Source organism: Melitaea cinxia, chromosome 5 (assembly GCF_905220565.1).
Source record: "Melitaea cinxia chromosome 5, ilMelCinx1.1, whole genome shotgun sequence".
In the NCBI taxonomy this organism is placed as follows: domain Eukaryota; kingdom Metazoa; phylum Arthropoda; class Insecta; order Lepidoptera; family Nymphalidae; genus Melitaea; species Melitaea cinxia.
The window spans coordinates 10,559,309-10,577,721 of record NC_059398.1 but is presented as its reverse complement, the minus strand read 5'-3'; the positions used below and the strand labels follow the sequence as shown (position 1 = coordinate 10,577,721).

Below are 18,413 nucleotides of genomic sequence, written 5' to 3'. Positions count from 1 at the left end.
AATGTCATAATTGCGGTCACTTGTAAAAGTTTCAGAGTTTAATTGTATAATTAATTTAAAAAAGTCTTTGTTTATATTTTAATTCATGCAACCATTTCAATTTCACAGCACTGTTTATTATTTTACATTTTTGTTTGTAAAGCATCGTTATTTTAAATCAAGAAATTACCTTTAAAATTATTCAACCAATCAATTTCTATAGTTTTTGCTTACTACACGGAGACAATAATCTACGTAAACTTATGCATATATTACTTAACACGCTTTTTTTTTTATTTCTTCAATTCCCTCTTGTCTGGTACAGATGTTATCCTCGGAGGCTATTTCACGAAGTCGATCTAAATTAAATTGCGTGCACTTACGAAAACCAGAAAAGAAGCAAATGGCGAATTAGCATTAAAATTATTAAAACGTTTTACAAGATTAGAAGGCAACTTTTTAACTTAAGACAAAAAGTTTACGTTTTTACAAGAACTTCGTACACTCAGCCATTTATACATTGACGGTTGTCCTGCCTGGAAAACAGCTATTTTCGATGATATATTATTTTTATTAAGAAGGTGGGATAATCGTTTAGGTAAAACAATGCGGTCTTAAAAATATTACGAGAAAAATCATAGAACGTCTGTCTACAAAGGATATGCGTAATCGTGTAAAGTACAGAATATATACATAATTTTCATATCGCTACAGTAACAAAGCGTTCAACAGCAAGATAATAGGGTGATTGAAAAAAGGATGTTTATCAAGGTATGCATTTAAATTTAACGCGGCGTGCAATTTATATTCAAATAGCGTAAGGAGTGTTACGAGGACAAAGTTAGCTGTCTGGAGCATACGTCTCTTACAAATGCTCACTGCTCTATAACGTACGAATATGATACATAACGTTCTTGTAATTACGAATATCGACGATGTATTTCCATAAATACTCTTCTTATCTTCTCGCTCTAATTTTCAAGAAACTTAACGTGGTGATAATAAGTAATAGCTGACGAGATAAGAGAAGGGGCCAAATAAACACACAGTTTAAAATAATTCTTTACAAGAACTACAATGAAAATTTTATACTAAAATAACTAGCATCTCATAGGGTAGATGGAAATTTGTCGAACAGAAACGTGTTCTATTTCATTTCGAATCTTTACTATTGTGAACTTTTAGCTCTTGAATATATTGAAGTATGAAAGATATTCGTGTTTTATTTCAGGTCTGTACCTAATATTAACCAAAGTAGTTTTGTAATTTACTTTAATCTTTATTTTAATTTTATTCTTTATTAGCACGGTTGCAAAAACTATCAGTGTTCCTCTACTATATTTATCACACCATCATCACAGCAGCTTTTCGCAGTCGCTACTGGACATGGGCCTCCACAAGTTCACGCCAAAAATGGCGTGAACTCATGACGCTGCTGCCCGTCTTCGACCTGTGTATTTCAAAGCCATCAGTTGGACGGTTATCCCGCCATCGGTCGGCTTTTTAAGTTTCAAGGTAGTAGTGGAACTGTGTTACTACTATATTATGAATGTATTGTACATATACCTTGCTCTGTAATCGCTGTATTTACTAAAGAAACCGCATCAAAATGCATTGCGTAGTTTTAAAGATCTAAGCATACAGACAGCGGGAAGCGACTTGCGTTTTATACTATGTAATTATTAAAAAATCGCCTTTTAAGAACGCAAGGCGTCTTTTTCTTTAATCAAGATTATGGTTGACCTCTTTATGATATGTAAAGTCATAATAAGCTCAGACTAGGTTACATAGAATCCAGTGATGATGAAGTAGTAAGGGAATTCTGAGTATGTATCAAATAAATTGTAAATGAAGTTAGATGCGTTGCGACCCATTTACATTATTGTTACAATCAATGTCTGCTAATTAAGTTTAATTAGACTTATGACACTACTAAATTGAGTTGAAGGTTACTCTTAACGCTGAATACTTAAAGTATATATAGTTTTGTAAAACTATGTACAAAGCTTTAAGCTTATCTACATTGAAGTTTAAGTCTCATATTCTATTGACAATAAAAACCTAAACTACCTATTTTACACTTAGTGTATCACCGAAAACAAGATTAAATGTGTCTTTATAATGATAAACAAGTTGTTAGTTATTCATTGAAAACTACTTTTCCATCCTTAGCGTCTTTACCTACATTGTGTGTGCTCGCTCGATTGATAGCCAAGAAGCTTAGAATTTTTCTCACAAAAATCTACATCAGCTTTTAGAAGTGGCTCAGAAGTGAGATCAGTCTATAATTCTTTAAGAGAGATATCGCCAGGATTGTGGTGGTGATGTTCTACAATATATCGCCTCTTTTGTAAAATAACACCACCATACTCCTTGACCACGCCTCCTCACCTCCTGGTACTCCGGTGAATGACTGCGTTAAAGACTTGCCAAAGCCTAATAATTTAAGGCTAAAAAATCCTAAATTAAACCTTTTTTCCGTTAGACATATCTGTCAAGAAAACGAGTTATATTACGAGGATAATTACACATTACTGGTATATAATACAGCCTAATCGCACTAATCTTTAACTTTTTGTTAAATTAAAAACTGAAACTGCGTAGGATTTGCGTGACGGAATGAATCATATTCAAATCCAAATTTGAACTGTTACAAGTGGTCAATGTTCCAGTAATAATGGACATATGACATCAGCATAACATAAAACGTAAATTTCATATACATACTCGTGCATGTTGTCCATCCCAAATTTTTTACAACGTTGCATACATTGAAGATAATACCCATTTAATATTTTGTTGCGTTAATTTTCAATTTGGAGTATAAATACATTAAAGATGTTCTTTATCCCCAATTTTGGTTTAGAAATTTTTATTTTATTAAATAACAGTGACCGCATATTTCTGACTTGTATTCGGCTTCATTACTTAAAACCGAGAAATATTGATAAATTAAAATAAAGAAGATATAACTTTAATAGACATAAGTCAAGTAAATATTCATTTTTTTTATTACAATTATTAATTGTTAATTATACTGATTCTATAAAATTATATTAATTTTCATTTCAAATAATAGCCATAATCAAATATTTAATCGAAGGGAACAAACCGGCAACAGCAGCAACTTCTTTAGCCCCGACGTGAAGGAAGTCAGTGAGAGACAATGAGCTAGCAATCAGCTGCCTGCGCTCTTGAAAATCAAGTTGGTCGAGGCTATTGGTCCTAGTACCGCGCACAGCCTGAGCAGGCGCGCTCAAAGACATGTCAACTACACACGGCCATGTCGCATACACGACATCTTCAGTATTGCCAACAAAAACACCACTTCACTGATAATCACCACTAAACAAAGGCACGATTACAGACGCGGACAACGTAAATAATTACAATGCATTTATGGTACCTGCGTCTCTAGGGACGCACACCGACAGACTGGCGCGCGGGTCGAGACGGGCGGCGAGAAAGAGTGGGGGCCCGCTTGCTGTCCCTGCATGTTGCACTAGACGCGCTTCGTTCGCTGATCCGTGGCATAACTGCCATGGCGATGGCGTAAAAGTACGCGAAACCACGTCATGACGTCACGGTAACAGAGATCAACAATTACTAACGTAACGACATGATCGTACGGTAATAACGTCCGTTGCAAAATGTTCTCACACGAACTTACACTTATATACATACATATCTTCATAATATCTACTTATATCATTTATATCTTTGTTTTTATCGGAAATATAAAGCTAATTTCATAAATCTCGTAAATAATAGCATTATTAGAATTCGTTTATATCATAATATTATTTCGCTTCGTTATTATGATAAAATCGTCTAAAAATGATAAAATGAAATAACGTACCGTAACGTTTTTAAAGCTAATGTGACTCTACTAATAAAATTAAATATGTACGAAAAGAGATACAAATCTAACAATGGATTAAAATGCGACGTAGTTGCGATTGTTCATTGATATTCAAAACACAATGCTAACCCATGCACATGTAGCGAGAAGTGAACGAGTATGTGAAGTACGGAGAACGTGCATCGACACCGGCGTCGCACCGGATTTACCTTTTAACGAAAATCCCCGCGGTCTACCCCACCTACGCTCCGTTTGTATACGTGCAGGTGCAACCCATCGAATATTTATTGATTGTTAAACTTCAACTTGGAAAGCAGTATTTTAAGTACTCTGATCAAACATAAATTTCTTAATTTTACTTTTCGGCAAAGTATAATGCATATTCTTCATAGTATGATATATATAACTACATAAAGTAAATGGTAAATTTCGTCATGTTATAAAAAAAAACGGAACGGGTTGTGAGAACTCAGAAAGGAAAAGAGGTACATATCTGCTAATTAAATTTAAAAAAATATATATTTTAAGGGTGATAAAGAATTGAAATAATAATCGTTGTATTATAAACTTCGTGATGTTTAGACATTAAATGTTCAGAGTAAGAGTACTTCTACACTTTCAATTTATTGTTCTTTTAAGTTCTTAGATAAATTCATGCTAGTGAAGCGGACAGGAGCTCGTTTGTCACATTTAGCGCATGTCTGGCTTCAGCGAAAGTGTCTACAGTTCTACTCTTATATATGTACTTCAAGTCTACTAAATTTTTTTCTTAAATATATAGATTAATATAAAGATACAATCTCAATTTTTTCATTTGCTCGCAAGAGGTAAATCTCCAGGATACGATGGACTCAGCATCGAGCACCTTCAAAATGCTGGTATGCACTGCCAGGAGTGTTGACAATGTTCTTCAATCTCTGTATAGGTCACTCTTACCTACCACAGGAGATGTTGGACACAATAGTTGTACCTATTACAAAAAAACAGGACGGGGGACATAGCGTACAAGGGTAATTACCGGCCTATTTCACTGGCAACTATGATATTTGACAGCGTGCTTGACTCTCGCCTCGGTGGATACACACAGTTACACGATTCACAGTTTGGTTTTCGTGCTGGGTTGTCAACTGAGAGTTCCATTTTTGCACTGAAGCACGCTGTCAAATATTATACTGATAGGAAAACACCACCTTTGACCTAGTTTCCTATAATATCCTGTGGGAAAAGCTTCGGGGGAAGGGCATTCCTGCGTCACTAATATCTATATTGTCCATCTGGTATGACAAACAGAGAAATTTTGTAAAATGGTCAAGTGCATTGTCTGAACCATACAAACTTGAGTGTGGGGTAAGGCAGGGTGGTCGCACTTCCCCGAGGCTTTTTAATATTTATATTAATGAATTACTTGTTGGACTCGGCAGGACACATGTCGGATGCAATATAGATGGTGTAAGCGTAAATAACTTAAATTATGCAGATGACATGGTGCTGCTGAGTCCCTCAATATGCGGAATTAGAAAGTTACTTGCAATCTGTGAAGGATATGCTGAGCAGCATGGACTAAGATACAGTCTTAACAAAAGTGAGTTGTTAGTCTTTACAGGGAAAAATAAAAGTCCAACATGTGTCCCTCCTATTCAACTTAGTGGTACAAAAATAACTAAGATAGAACTAAGCATCAGCCAGAGCCTGAATATTGTAGAGGCATATTGAATGGATTTATTTTGTAGCGATTGCGGAATGGTGTCATTTAGTAAAATGGCAAGGCTGATAATCGATAGATTAATTCAACTAAATCGCTGCGACGTTCACATAAAATTCAAGTTCATATAAAATGTTATTTGTTAGTAAGTTATACTTGTAAATGTGTCTATTGAAGATTTTAGGCTTTAAAAAATTGGTCTGGATAGTTCGGCAAACCTCAAAGTTATGATCTTATGGAATTCAAAGAGGACAATGTCAGTCTTGTCAAGTAGTGCATATAAAATATTGGTCACATCAAGTTTGAATACAATATAACTTAGTTATTCAAAATAAAATAAAAAAACAAGGCAAACATACGAACTTACTTTGATTTACATTGTTTTCCAAAATTCCACTATCACTCTGGGTATCATTATCTATCGGCCTCAGTCTCGACGTCTCTTTCACTTTTAGAATGAAGTCATCCATTTTACACCACCGAGTACACATAAACCAAATAATTAAAATAATAGGTTCGTTTAAACACCTACATGTCTAAAGTAATCGGAGCACGAATTACAACTAAGACATTGAATAGAAATGATATAGATTAGATAACGCTTGATAATGCGAGTATTTATCATATTCCTCTTAACAGAGTAATTCAATTGACATTTCTAACATCTGAGTCAACAACAAATTTACTAACTGCTAACTAATAAAGACAAATGACAAAATATATTAGCATTGGTATAAAGATCTAAAGATTTGCGTGCTATGTTAGGAATACTATTTTGTCTGTCAAATTTTAGGATATTTTCTTATCTTCTATTGGAACGAAGTTCCTTACGGCACGCTTGACATTTGGCTGGGCGAGCGAACTGAAAAAAATGTGATACTAAAACCGTAAGAAAAATATATAATGGAAGTGACGTAATATTAGTCACACGACTGTATAATGTGACGTTTGTAAAACTAAAATATTACTAGTAAACTTTTTTTTAAATTATTTATGTAATTTTATACTGTCGACAAAAATAAATAAAGCCATATGTTTTTTATTTCACTTAATAGTTTGAATTATTATTATTATTATTTTGTTTGATTTATTTTATTTTACGGTATTTGTTATTTTCTAAAATACTAAATTTCATAAATACTTTTATGTACTTAATTAAAAACCAATCAACAAAATTAAAAAAAATCAATGACTAGAAATTATATATTATAAAATAGCTTCTGCGCGCGGAACTTCTGGACTTTTTTTAGAACTTTTAAAGAGGATCAATTCTGTCATACATGATTTTTGCGAAACTTTAACTGTTTTCACAGCGCACGCAGAGGAAGCTCTCGAAAGGAAAAAAGAACCCCCGATTTTGAAACATTCTTCATTGGTGCTTCGTTCCTTTTGGTCTTAGCGTGATGATATAAAGCCTATAACCTTCCTCGATAAATGGGCTATCTAACACTAAAAGAATGTTCCAAATCGGACCAGTAGTTTCTGAGATTAGCGCGTTCAAACAAACAAACAAACAAACTCTTCAGCTTTATAATATTAGTATAGATTCAACATTTTTTTTTCATTTGTGTTGCTTCTAGGGTTGCCAACTTTTTTTGACAAAAAAAAAACGTATAAAATGGTTTGGATAGGAAAAAATAAAGTATTTGGAAGAAAAAAAAAGTATTTTTCAAATTTTATGTTTTTATTGCTTTAAAAACGTATTTTTGTATGCCTTTAGCACATGCTAACAATTTTTTGTTATGTTTAAATGTTTCAAACTTGTTTAACAATCAATATTTAAATTTATATAAATAAAAATTCGTTTCTAATTAAATTTATTGACGCTATATCTCTCTTCTCGCTACTTTAGATTCATCACTAAAAAAACCCTTTCAGTGAAAGCTTAAGTAGTGGGAACAGAGAGTAAGAATTTTTTTTTCATATTTGGTAAGCTATCAGGTGCATTTTTAAGTATATATTGCCATTTTTCAACTGTACTTTTCACTGAAAATTCTTTATCATCATTAGTGATTTTTTTTTTGTTTTATACATTCGGAATATATATCCTGCATCTTAATATTTAATCCGTCTTGTAATTTAGTTTTTATAATTATCATTTCAAAATGTTCAAATTTAACCGCATTTTTTAAGGACACGTTAGGAAGTATTGAAAGCCAGTTATCTTCGTTAAGGCCAAACCATTTTTCCAACCATTGATTCCTTAACTACATATAAACAAAGCCAACGGTCAATTTTTCTACAATATCGTTGATAGTGAGTAGTGACATCTGTGACAAATGTCAGATTGTCACCTGTCCTGTCACATTCAAAACACCACATCTGACATCTAACATTTCGTTCAGTAATTTTAAATCCTTTCCATCATTCGTTTTACCTTATGTGTACCGTTAAATAGCTAAGTACCCATAATGAGTATTTTGTTTCACGCATCACAGTAAAGATTGAAAATAAAGTATTTTCATATACTTTATTTGTATGCAAAAGTATAAAGTATATTTACCAAAAATAAAGTAGAATACTTTATTATAAAGTATGGTTGGCAACCCTAGTTGCTTCTATACTATCCGAAGAAACTTCGTTCCTACCTGGTGTCCCATGACACCACATTTTTTTTCTATTAACACAAACATATACGAATATTATGTTTTATTTACAATGATAGCAACAGCGTAGATTGTCTTATTTTGAAAATTTCATTTATAATTTAAACGGTCGGTTTATACTGCGCTGTTCTACGATACGGCTTCCTAATATTCATATTCAGAATATTTATTCAAGCACGGTGGATTCTGGTAAGCAGAATTGCCAGTGAAGCGTATGTCTCATATTATTATTGACATGTTCTGCAAGCTAAACAGTTTAATGCCTATGTATTTATGTTGAAATACGTCATAATAGTGTGATTGGTCAAAGGCATTTAGGGAATTGGATTTGTTTCTTTTTTAACCGACTTCCAAAAAAGGAGGAGGTTCTCAATTCGACTGTATTTTTTTTATGTATGTTACATCAGAACTTTTGACCGGGTAGACCGATTTCGACAATTTTTTTTTAATCGAAAGGTGGTGTGTGCCAATTGGTCCCATTTAAATTTATTTGAGATCTAACAACTACTTTTTGAGTTATAGCTAATAATGCGTTTTTACTTGACGCTTTTCGCTTCGTCGACCTACGTTGTATTATACCGCATAACTTTCTACTGGATGTACCGATTTTGATAAGTTTGGTTTGGTACCATGATAAGGAAACCAGGATCTGATGATGGGATCCCAGACAAATCGAGGAAAACTCTCGAAAATCGGCAATAACTTTTTACTGGGTGTACCGATTTTGATAATTTTTAATTTAATCGAAAACTGATGTTTATCATGTGGTCACATATAAATTTTGTCGAGATCTGATAACTACTTTTTGAGTAATCTTTGATAACGCGTAGTTGCTTGACTATTTCTTCGTCGATCTACGTTGTATTACTTGTCGATGTAATTGAAGTAGTTTTTTTTTTTTTGTTTGCGAGCAAACACAATTATGTTATTACGTCTTACTATATCTTAATTTCATATTTATATCTTATCTTATATCTATATATTAATACGTAAAACATAAAATTTTGTACCACTTTTTACGAAAAATGCGCGGACGGAGGAGTATGAAATTTTGCACACTTATAGTTTATATAGTTCAGCATAGTTCAGCAATGCTAATATTTTTTTTAACTATGCATAAAAATACATTAAATCAATAACAATATTACACATACTATATGTGACACACACGCGTCAATCAAATTGAGAATAGATTATTCTCATATATAAAATTCTCGTGTCACAATGTTAGTTACAATACTCCTCCGAAACGGCTAGACCGATTTTTATGAAATTTTGTGTGCATATCGGGTAGGTCTGAGAATCAGCCAACATCTATTTTTCATATCCCTAAGTTATAAGAGGAGGAGGGATTAAGGGGGTTAATGACATGTAATTATGGCAAAACAACGTTTGCGGGGTCAGCTAGTAGACTATAGATTAATATTGTCTTTACTGGATGTCCAAACATGTATATTCTTTATTGCACTTTAAGAAAAAAAACACAATTACAAGTCATTTTTATCCAGACGCTCTGCGTTACGCCACCCTTATATGGTTGACATTCCCCCTATACGCACTAAGCGATTCGCTAGTACATTCTTGATCCGTACGGCCAAATAATGGAACCTGGGGACCTTTAAGTCGCGAGTGAATAGGTTACTTCTAGGTAAGCGTGCTCCATCTTAGACCGCATTTTCAATTATCATCAGGAGAAATAATGGTCAAACGCAAGCCTATCATTGCATTAAAAAATTATGTGTTTGCTCGCAAACGATAAAAAACCTCCTCCTTTTTGAAGTCGATTAAAAATAAAATTAAAAGGATTACTGCCGATGTTTTATATGACAGGAACTTATGAAATCAAATGAATACCAATATTATAAAGCTGAAGAGTTTGTTTGGTTGAACGAGCTAATCTCAGGAACTAGGTACTGGTTCTAATTTAAAAAAAAATAGTGTAGATAGCCCATTTATCGTGTAAGGCTATAATAATCGATCTATCGGAGCGTATTTGATACTCAATAAAAATTGTGCAAAAACGAGGAAATTTTTTTCTTTTTATAGAGTAACAGATTCATTGAGGTAGGCCATAGCAAGATATATGTTGTCCCAACTCTAGAGCAATCCATTTGGGGAAGTAATAAGATCTTATAAAAGATCACAGCTAAATAATACTGCTCTCAAGTAGTGTTGTGTCTCTGTGGCGAGCAAGATGGCCAGAGCTGCTGGGGAGGTCAGGGGTAGGGACGGCAACGCGCTTACGGTGCTTCTGCAGGCGTCTACAGGTTACGATAATCACTTACCATCAGGTCAGCTGTACGCTTGTTTGATGACTTTATTGTATAGGATAATAAAAAAATTTATATGCGAATCAAGCAGGCGACGACTTGTAAGCTAGGCGGTTTTAGTGATTAGAAGACGGAAACACAAGAGTTAGAAAAGCAAATATATTTATATAAACCGTATTGAGTAATTACTCTTCACAACGTTTTATGTATTTTATAGTGTAACAAGTTAATATTCAGGTTTACGAGGTACAAACAATGCTCAGAGAGTTACAAGACTAGATAGAAGACGTTAGAACACCGATCAGAACCACACCATATGCTTGTCTATATAACTACGTACCTATTATTAAAAATATGTACGTACGTCAAATAAATCAACGTAAATAAACTTATGTAAAATAATTAAAAAATCAACAGAACCTGTTTAGACTCATGTAAAAATGTTTCGTATGTTTGGTCATTGTAGATACATATTATTATGGTTGATTATATCGTGTGGTCGGCTTGATTAAGCGTGTAACCTTTATTTATTAATAGAGACACTGTCCTAGAAAATAAGTCGAGCGTATTTTCAAGCTTAAACCTATTTAAGCATATAAAATATGCGATGAAGCTTTAAACGTTAAATAGAAGTAAAAAGTTTACTCATCCGGTAAACCAGTAACGCAAAATCTTTACATACACAATATATATTTAAATTTACATGTTTATATGTACATAATACGTTTTTTATGACTCTCAATAGAAGGAAGCTAAGATATCGATTTGTAAATCTCCTTTTAGTTACGAGTGGTAGCGTTATTAGGTGAATATTATAATACTTCCGTACTTATAATGTATTGTTTGGAATTACTAGCATGGACGTGGTCGTCCACTTGAAGTAAGTAATTTATATAAAGTAAATTACAAAACCCGTGACGTTTTGCTTGTAACAAGGATGTTTTAGTTGAACTCAAAATTGTACTAAGAAGGAATGCCCTCTCACCTCTTGTGTAAATAGGGAAATCGCCATCGGATCGACTATGAGTAAGCATGGGTCCGTAGCACCGCCACGGCGGCCCGTCGCGCGCCACCCGCGGCCCCTCCACGGTTTTATTCACCTCCAAGTCATCAGCACGTAAACGAGACACGAGGCCCTACATTTATATATCACTCTTTGTATGGCGTTTATCTCGTAAAACACGCGATAATTTAAGATGATGGCGCCGCGGAGGCAAGGGTACGAATGGAGGCTGCGCGGCGCATCTTACGTGCGCAACACTCACCCTACTTCATATGTCCCCGCCACATCAAACTGTCATTTTCGTATTACTCTTACATTGAGATAATAAATAATTTCTATAAATCAATTGTACATTAATTTGTTTGTATCTATATAGACATTAGTTATTAGTTAATCTTTTCTACCGATAGTATATCAAAGTCAAAAATTTTTGTTTTAATCAATTTGTAATTAGAATAATAGCTGTCGCATTTTTTTCCAAAATATAGACCATCTCATTTGATATTTGACAAAATATTAAATCAATATTACATATATATGTATACACCCATGACAATATTAGGTATCCGTCATTTTTATAATTTCTTAAGTTCTTATATTCACTAACCAGCAGTGGAGCAGCGTGGTGGATTAAGCTCCAATCCTTCTCCCACATGGAGAAAGACGCCTATACCCACCAGTGGGATGATACAGGCTGAATGCGAAGTTCGTATGTAAATTTACTACCATATCACCCACCATGTTAAAATAAAGTATGAAATAATTGCAACTTTTTTAATTACTAAAATAATCTAATAGACATTTACATTTTAGTTATTTTAATGCAATTATATGCCTCATTCAAAAACTATGACCCATAACGGTAAACAAAACTTAAAATGCATTGGATTTGTGTAGATACTATGTGATGTATAGCTGGATTGCTTAGAAAAATATTTGGACTATATTTTTTTAAATACATTAATTTAGGGTATCTTCACGGTGAGTATCTTTAAGTCCCAAATAGACATGTGTGTAGTTGTCATTTAAATAATTGTGTTTGCATTCAAACGAAGAAAAACCGACTTCAATTATATCAACAAGTAATACAACGTAGGTAGATGAAAAAATAGTCAAGTAAATACGCATTATCAAAAATTACTCCAAAAGTTGTAATCAGATCTCGATGAAATTTCAATGTGACCACATGATAAACATCGGCTTTCGATTAAATTAAAAATCATTAAAATCGGTACACCCAGTAAAAAGTTATGGCGGATTTTCGAGAGTTTCCCCTCGATTTCTCTGGGATCCCATCATCAGATCCTGGTTTCCTTATCATGGTACCAAACTAAGGATATCTTCTTTTCAACAACAAAAGCATTATCAAAATTGGTTCATAAACGTCGGAGTTATCCCCGAACATATATATATATATATATATATATACGGTCGAATTGAGTAAACTCCATATAAATTTATTAAGCTAAAAAATTGCCTCATTATAAGTAGTGGTCGAAATATGGACTAAAATAGAAAATGTTATAAAAAAAGTGGACTTACTTAAATCACCATTAGCAGCTGAAGTATCAAATGGTATGGATAGATGTCGCCCTCCTTTACCAATAGGCGGTTGTGCACCCTGGTTAAATTTGTCTGCACCTATAGAAAATTTAGTTTGATACGTAATTTATTTATTAACTAAGCACTGCATAAAGCAATATTACTTCATTTTTAGTTCAACTTTTGTCAATTATTGTTTTCTACACTTTTTTCCCTATAAACGACAGTTTAAAAAAAATATATTTGCGATATATTATGTACTAGCTGTGCTCGCAACTTCGTCCGCGTCGAATAGTGACTTTACATGTTGAACGTGATTTTTAAATTGGCATAACTTTTTTATTTATGAACTGATTGACATGAAACAAACACTAAATGTTAAGCTAAGCTTGCCGCAATATATTACACAGACAAACAGACGAAAATTCTGACAATCATTTTTTGAGTGCTATTTGCGTTGATAAAAGTCCCAATAATATTTTTTCTCATATATCTTAAATGTACAGACAGTAAGCCGTTCCATTTTTATCATATGTATTGAGTGTACATGGGTATCTTAGGGTTTGAATAAAAACGTTTTTTTTTAAATATTGGGTCCTTACATATGAAATTGGCGTTTTATATGGTCGGAACATAAAGTCGTGTTTTTTTAATTATTTATGTATAATATATTTAATTCATCAAAGTATGTAGTAGCATTGGTGTCTTTGCACTTGCATCTCGCCATTTTACATGTAGTTCATTGGTACCTTTACTAAAAAACCGTTCGGACGGGAATCAATAAAATGTTTCAAACATTTTATGACGATTTGGACTGCCCTTTCCATTACCTACTTAATAAATTAATGTAATAGGTATATATTTTTTGTATTTATTTAATATATTACGATAAAATATAATGTAATGGGTCTGTATTTTTTATATTATTCACTTTTTTGGCCTTTTTTAATGACCCTACTCTGAATTGTTTTAAAATCTCCTCTACCCCCAACGTTGTCTGGAAGAAATCACTTACCTACCGATAAGACCGCCTTTGTGCATATTATTTTGTAAGATTAATTTTTTAAGATACCTATGTACTTTAACTTCTATGCACAATAAAGTAAGTATTATTAGTAGTTTATCCATATAAAGGCGATGGAAAATGCTTTTAATACATTACAGAATTTACAATCAGTATACAAAAATACATAGGAAGCATAATTTAAAAATTTGTCATAAATTCTTTCTTACTTGTTTTACACATCTAGGATTAATTATAAGACAGTTTAAGTACTTACACCAAAATTTCACCCAAATCTATTGGTTAAATTGATTTCATTACCGTTATTATTCATTTCCAGATAGTCGTTCAGAGTTTTAAAGTAATTAAAATTAATTCAGGAATTTCACTATCGAAGCATAGTGAACAAAGTTACCATACAGGCTTTTGGTCCTCATTTCCTCTTCTAAAGTTCAAACTGCGTTGATATCAAGTTTTTGATAAAATAATCATTATTATCAATTAATTTCAAAAAAGTTGGTTTAAAAATTAATAAATAGAATTATTTAAAGGATGTATTTATTGAATACATCTTTCATCATCTTAATGTTGGGATATGGTTCTCACCATATTATAAGCATGGTAGAAAATAGTAATAATAAAGATAAGCTGATTTCTTCTTCTATATCTATTGGATCTTAACAATGAAGCCAATAATATATTGTATATTACATACATAATTATTTAAAAAAATTGGTATCAAATATACACAAAGGCACTATAAATTTTAGCTTATGCTGTTAAAATAAAAGATATATTTTGAAAACCATAAGTTAATAAAATTTATTTCCAGATTTACAGTAAAAATAAAAATATATGATTAAATTATAACATCCCATAAAGGATTATCAATATATGACACAAAATCAGATAAATCCATTAAGTCATGTAGTGTTCCTGTTCTACAACGCAATTGACTTGATCTTTGCCTTGATTCTTGTTCAGCAATATATGCGTCCTTATATATTTTTTTCAAGTCATCTTTGTCACCAACAAGTTCATTTTTAAAATCTCTTAGTAAGAGTTTATGCCAGAAACTACGATTTTTCAACAACAAAGCCAACTTTTTACATGTTTGAGAAACATTTATAATGTCATTAATTGGAAGTCTCAAGAAAATATTAAACAATAACTCTTCAGGAAGTCCCAATAAACTTGCACTGGAGTAGCCATAAAAATTACGGATAGAACTCTTTACTGGGGTAATAATTTTGTTTTTGAATATATTTGAAAAGTGCTTTAAGTTACGAAAAATCATTGGCACAATTAAGGCCTCGGGAGAAACAACATACTGATTTATTGAAAAACAAACAGAATAAACATCTGAATTTACATCACTAATGAATACATTTACTAAAACTGTTATTCCCAACGGACATAATATTAATTTTACTGTTATATCATCAAAGCCCACTAATATAAAATCTATCTCACATTTTTCTGTATCTAATGTCAGACCAGATATTTTATCCATAGCTATATTATTTTCTGAACAGTTTTCAACTGTTTTCTGAAAAACTGGCAAAAACCCATTTTCTGTCATAATATAAACAACAAGTGTAAGAAATAGATCTTTTCGTATCGATTCTAAGCTTTGTGTTGATCTTTTTCTGGTGATGTCTTTTATAATTTCTTCAAACTTTGAAGGTACTTTTTCGTTAGTACTGTCTTCTATTTTAAAATTCATTATTAATCATAAAATCTCGTTAAAATGAGAGTTGCAACAATTTTTTTTAATAACAAAGCTTTAATAAAACGAAAATTCGAACAACCGTTTTTTTTTTCTTTCTTACTGGAACCTGTCTGTTACTTTTTAAAACAGATTTAATCTAATGCGAAGCGAACAATCATGACTATGTAATAATCTACATAAATGACGAAAACGTTAAACAACAAAAATGCTTCGTAAATAATGCATTGACATCTGTCATTCCTGTCAACAAGGTTGACAGCGTGCTGCCAGCTCTTAAAATATATTACCCCATAATATATTGAGCACGTTCTACTACAGGCCTACAATAACAACGACAACTGAAATAACCATTCCACTACCGTAAAAAATGTAGTTGTAGGCGAAGTTTATAAGAGGAACACATATTTGGGCGCTGTCAGGTATCAGCTGTGTGCTTGCAATATGGCGGTATGGTGAAAACATGCAGCTGTAGGGGGTTGGGAGTACATATTTCGCATGGATTGGAATATAACTTAATTCAACACGGGTTCCCGGGAATTCATCGTTGCATTTTGCCGAATCGAATAAGAGAACGTTCACAATTTGACACTGACAGGTTTTTTTTTGTTAATTCCAGCCACGTTTAGATAAAAGGCAACTCTAAGCCCACCCATATTATTTGGTCGAAGTGGGCGCGATGTGGTCACAAATAGTGACGTCATCTATGACGTCGAGTGTTAGCTCGCGACGAGACAAACAGGGCGTTGAGGCTGTTGCGGTCGTTGTCGTCGCTATGTGGAACGCGCCCAATATAAAACGCTTGAAATTATTGTTATCACAAATTAAAGGAAATGTCACAATTAAGTCAAAAAAAAATTACAACAACGCAAAAATAATACAGTCAATCGGGGTAACTTTGACGGATCATTACTATATATTTTTTAGCTTGCTTTGACAATGTTAAATATGAGACACAAGAGTTAATTTAATATGTGATCTCAAGGTTGGTTATCATACTCTCAAGTTATTTAACGGCTATAAAAATCATAATATGTATCAAAAACTGGCAATTTTGTTAACCGACTTCAAAAAAAAGGAGGAGGTTACTCAATTTGACCATATATAACATATTGTTAAGGACACACAAAGAATCTAGCGCCATCTAGCGGCAACCATTGAAACCACGCAAAAACAGAGACCGCATGAAACTCTCTACTCAATACTAGATGGCGTTAGAGGAACAACTGTGGAACTATATAGAAGTATAGTCTCGAAAACCGGGTACATGCGCTAACTTTCCAGAATGGTCTGGGCCTCGTCTCGGCCGATATAAATAGCCGCAGCGAGGCGAGCGAGGGTAGTTCAGTTTGAGCGATCTTCGAGGCGACTTCAAGAGTGAAAACTAGTGATCAAGAGTGATACCAGCGAAACCTACGACATTGGCTACGACTGAGGACATCGTGAGTGCTTAGTGTTTGAACTTAGTGCTTAGTGTTTGAATCTAGTGCTTTGTGTTGGACCTAGTGCTAGTGAATAAAGTCTTGAAAAGAGTCAGCAGGTCTTTCTCTCCAAATCCTTCGAACCCTAACACGTAACAATATATATATATATATATATATATATATATATATATATATATATATATATATATATATATATATATACAGGGTTATTTGTAAAACACCAGCATCCTTGCAGGACAAGATAGAAACCGGGTAGAAGAAGAAAACCGGGTACATGCGCGAACTTTCCAGATTGGTCTGTTCCTCGTCTCGGCCGATATAAATAGCCGCAGGGAGGTGAGCGAGTTCAGTTCAGTTTGAGCGATCTTCGAGGCGACTTCAAAGTGAAAACTAGTGATCAAGAGTGGTACCAGCGAAACCAACGACATTGGCTACGACTGAGGACATCGTGAGTGCTTAGTGTTTGAACCTAGTGCTTTGTGTTGGACCTAGTGCTAGTGAATAAAGTCTTGAAAAGAGTCAGCAGGTTTTTCTCTCCAAATCCTTCGAACCCTAACACGTAACAACTGGTGTTGGAAGTGAGATTTGGAGATGCCATTGACTCCGAGAGAAGACTTGGGACAAGGGCGTCAGGACAAGGGCACAACGAGCTGCGGAGGCCACACCTACTGGAGACCAAGCTCCGCCCAACGTGGACCAAGCCCCGCCTACTGACTCCGCCTATCATGCCCCGCCCACTGACCACGCCCCCTGGCCCCGCCTACTCGGACGCAGGCCCCGCCTACTCGGACTCAGGCCCCACCCACTCGGGCTCAGGCCACACCCACTCGGGCTCAGGCCCCGCCCGCTCGGGCTCAGGCCCCGCCTACTCAGGCTCAGGCCCCGCCAACTGGATCCAGCCACCTTACCACTCCCACCAGCGACACCGTAGCTTCTACAGACTCTCAAGTGGCTCTTCAATTAGAAAGTTTAATTAAATTAATGGAGCAAACAATTATTTGAATTCGTTTTTTCGGGATTTATACCATTTACCTTTTTATATGGAAAAGGTACGTTGATGATGTTTTTTGCATAGTGAAGGGAAACAAACGAGACGTTGAAGATTATCTGGCATATTTAAACAACATTCATCCTAAAATAAAACTAACCTGTGAGATGGAGGTAGACAGAAGCTTAGCATTCCTTGATGTAAAGATTCAGGTGCGTATTGACGGTACACTCAGTCACTCTGTATACAGAAAGCCCACACATACAGATCGTTACCTCAAAGCT

At 33.9% G+C, this 18,413-nt stretch overlaps 2 protein-coding genes across 2 annotated transcripts in view; both read right to left on the bottom strand.

Annotated features, from left to right (window-relative positions):
* The window catches only part of LOC123653836 (phosphatase and actin regulator 2-like), a 44,132-nt gene that overhangs the window by 19,391 nt on the left and 6,328 nt on the right, over positions 1 to 18,413 (bottom strand). The window contains exon 2 of the mRNA XM_045589815.1: positions 12,965 to 13,063. Within this exon, the coding sequence (XP_045445771.1) occupies positions 12,965 to 13,063 (99 nt within the window). The remainder of the gene's footprint in view (positions 1 to 12,964; positions 13,064 to 18,413) is intronic.
* On the bottom strand, positions 14,764 to 16,646 carry LOC123653578. Its single transcript, XM_045589570.1, has one exon. It carries the CDS (start codon positions 15,691 to 15,693, stop codon positions 14,827 to 14,829), a length of 867 nt encoding a protein of 288 aa, XP_045445526.1. The 5' UTR covers positions 15,694 to 16,646; the 3' UTR covers positions 14,764 to 14,826.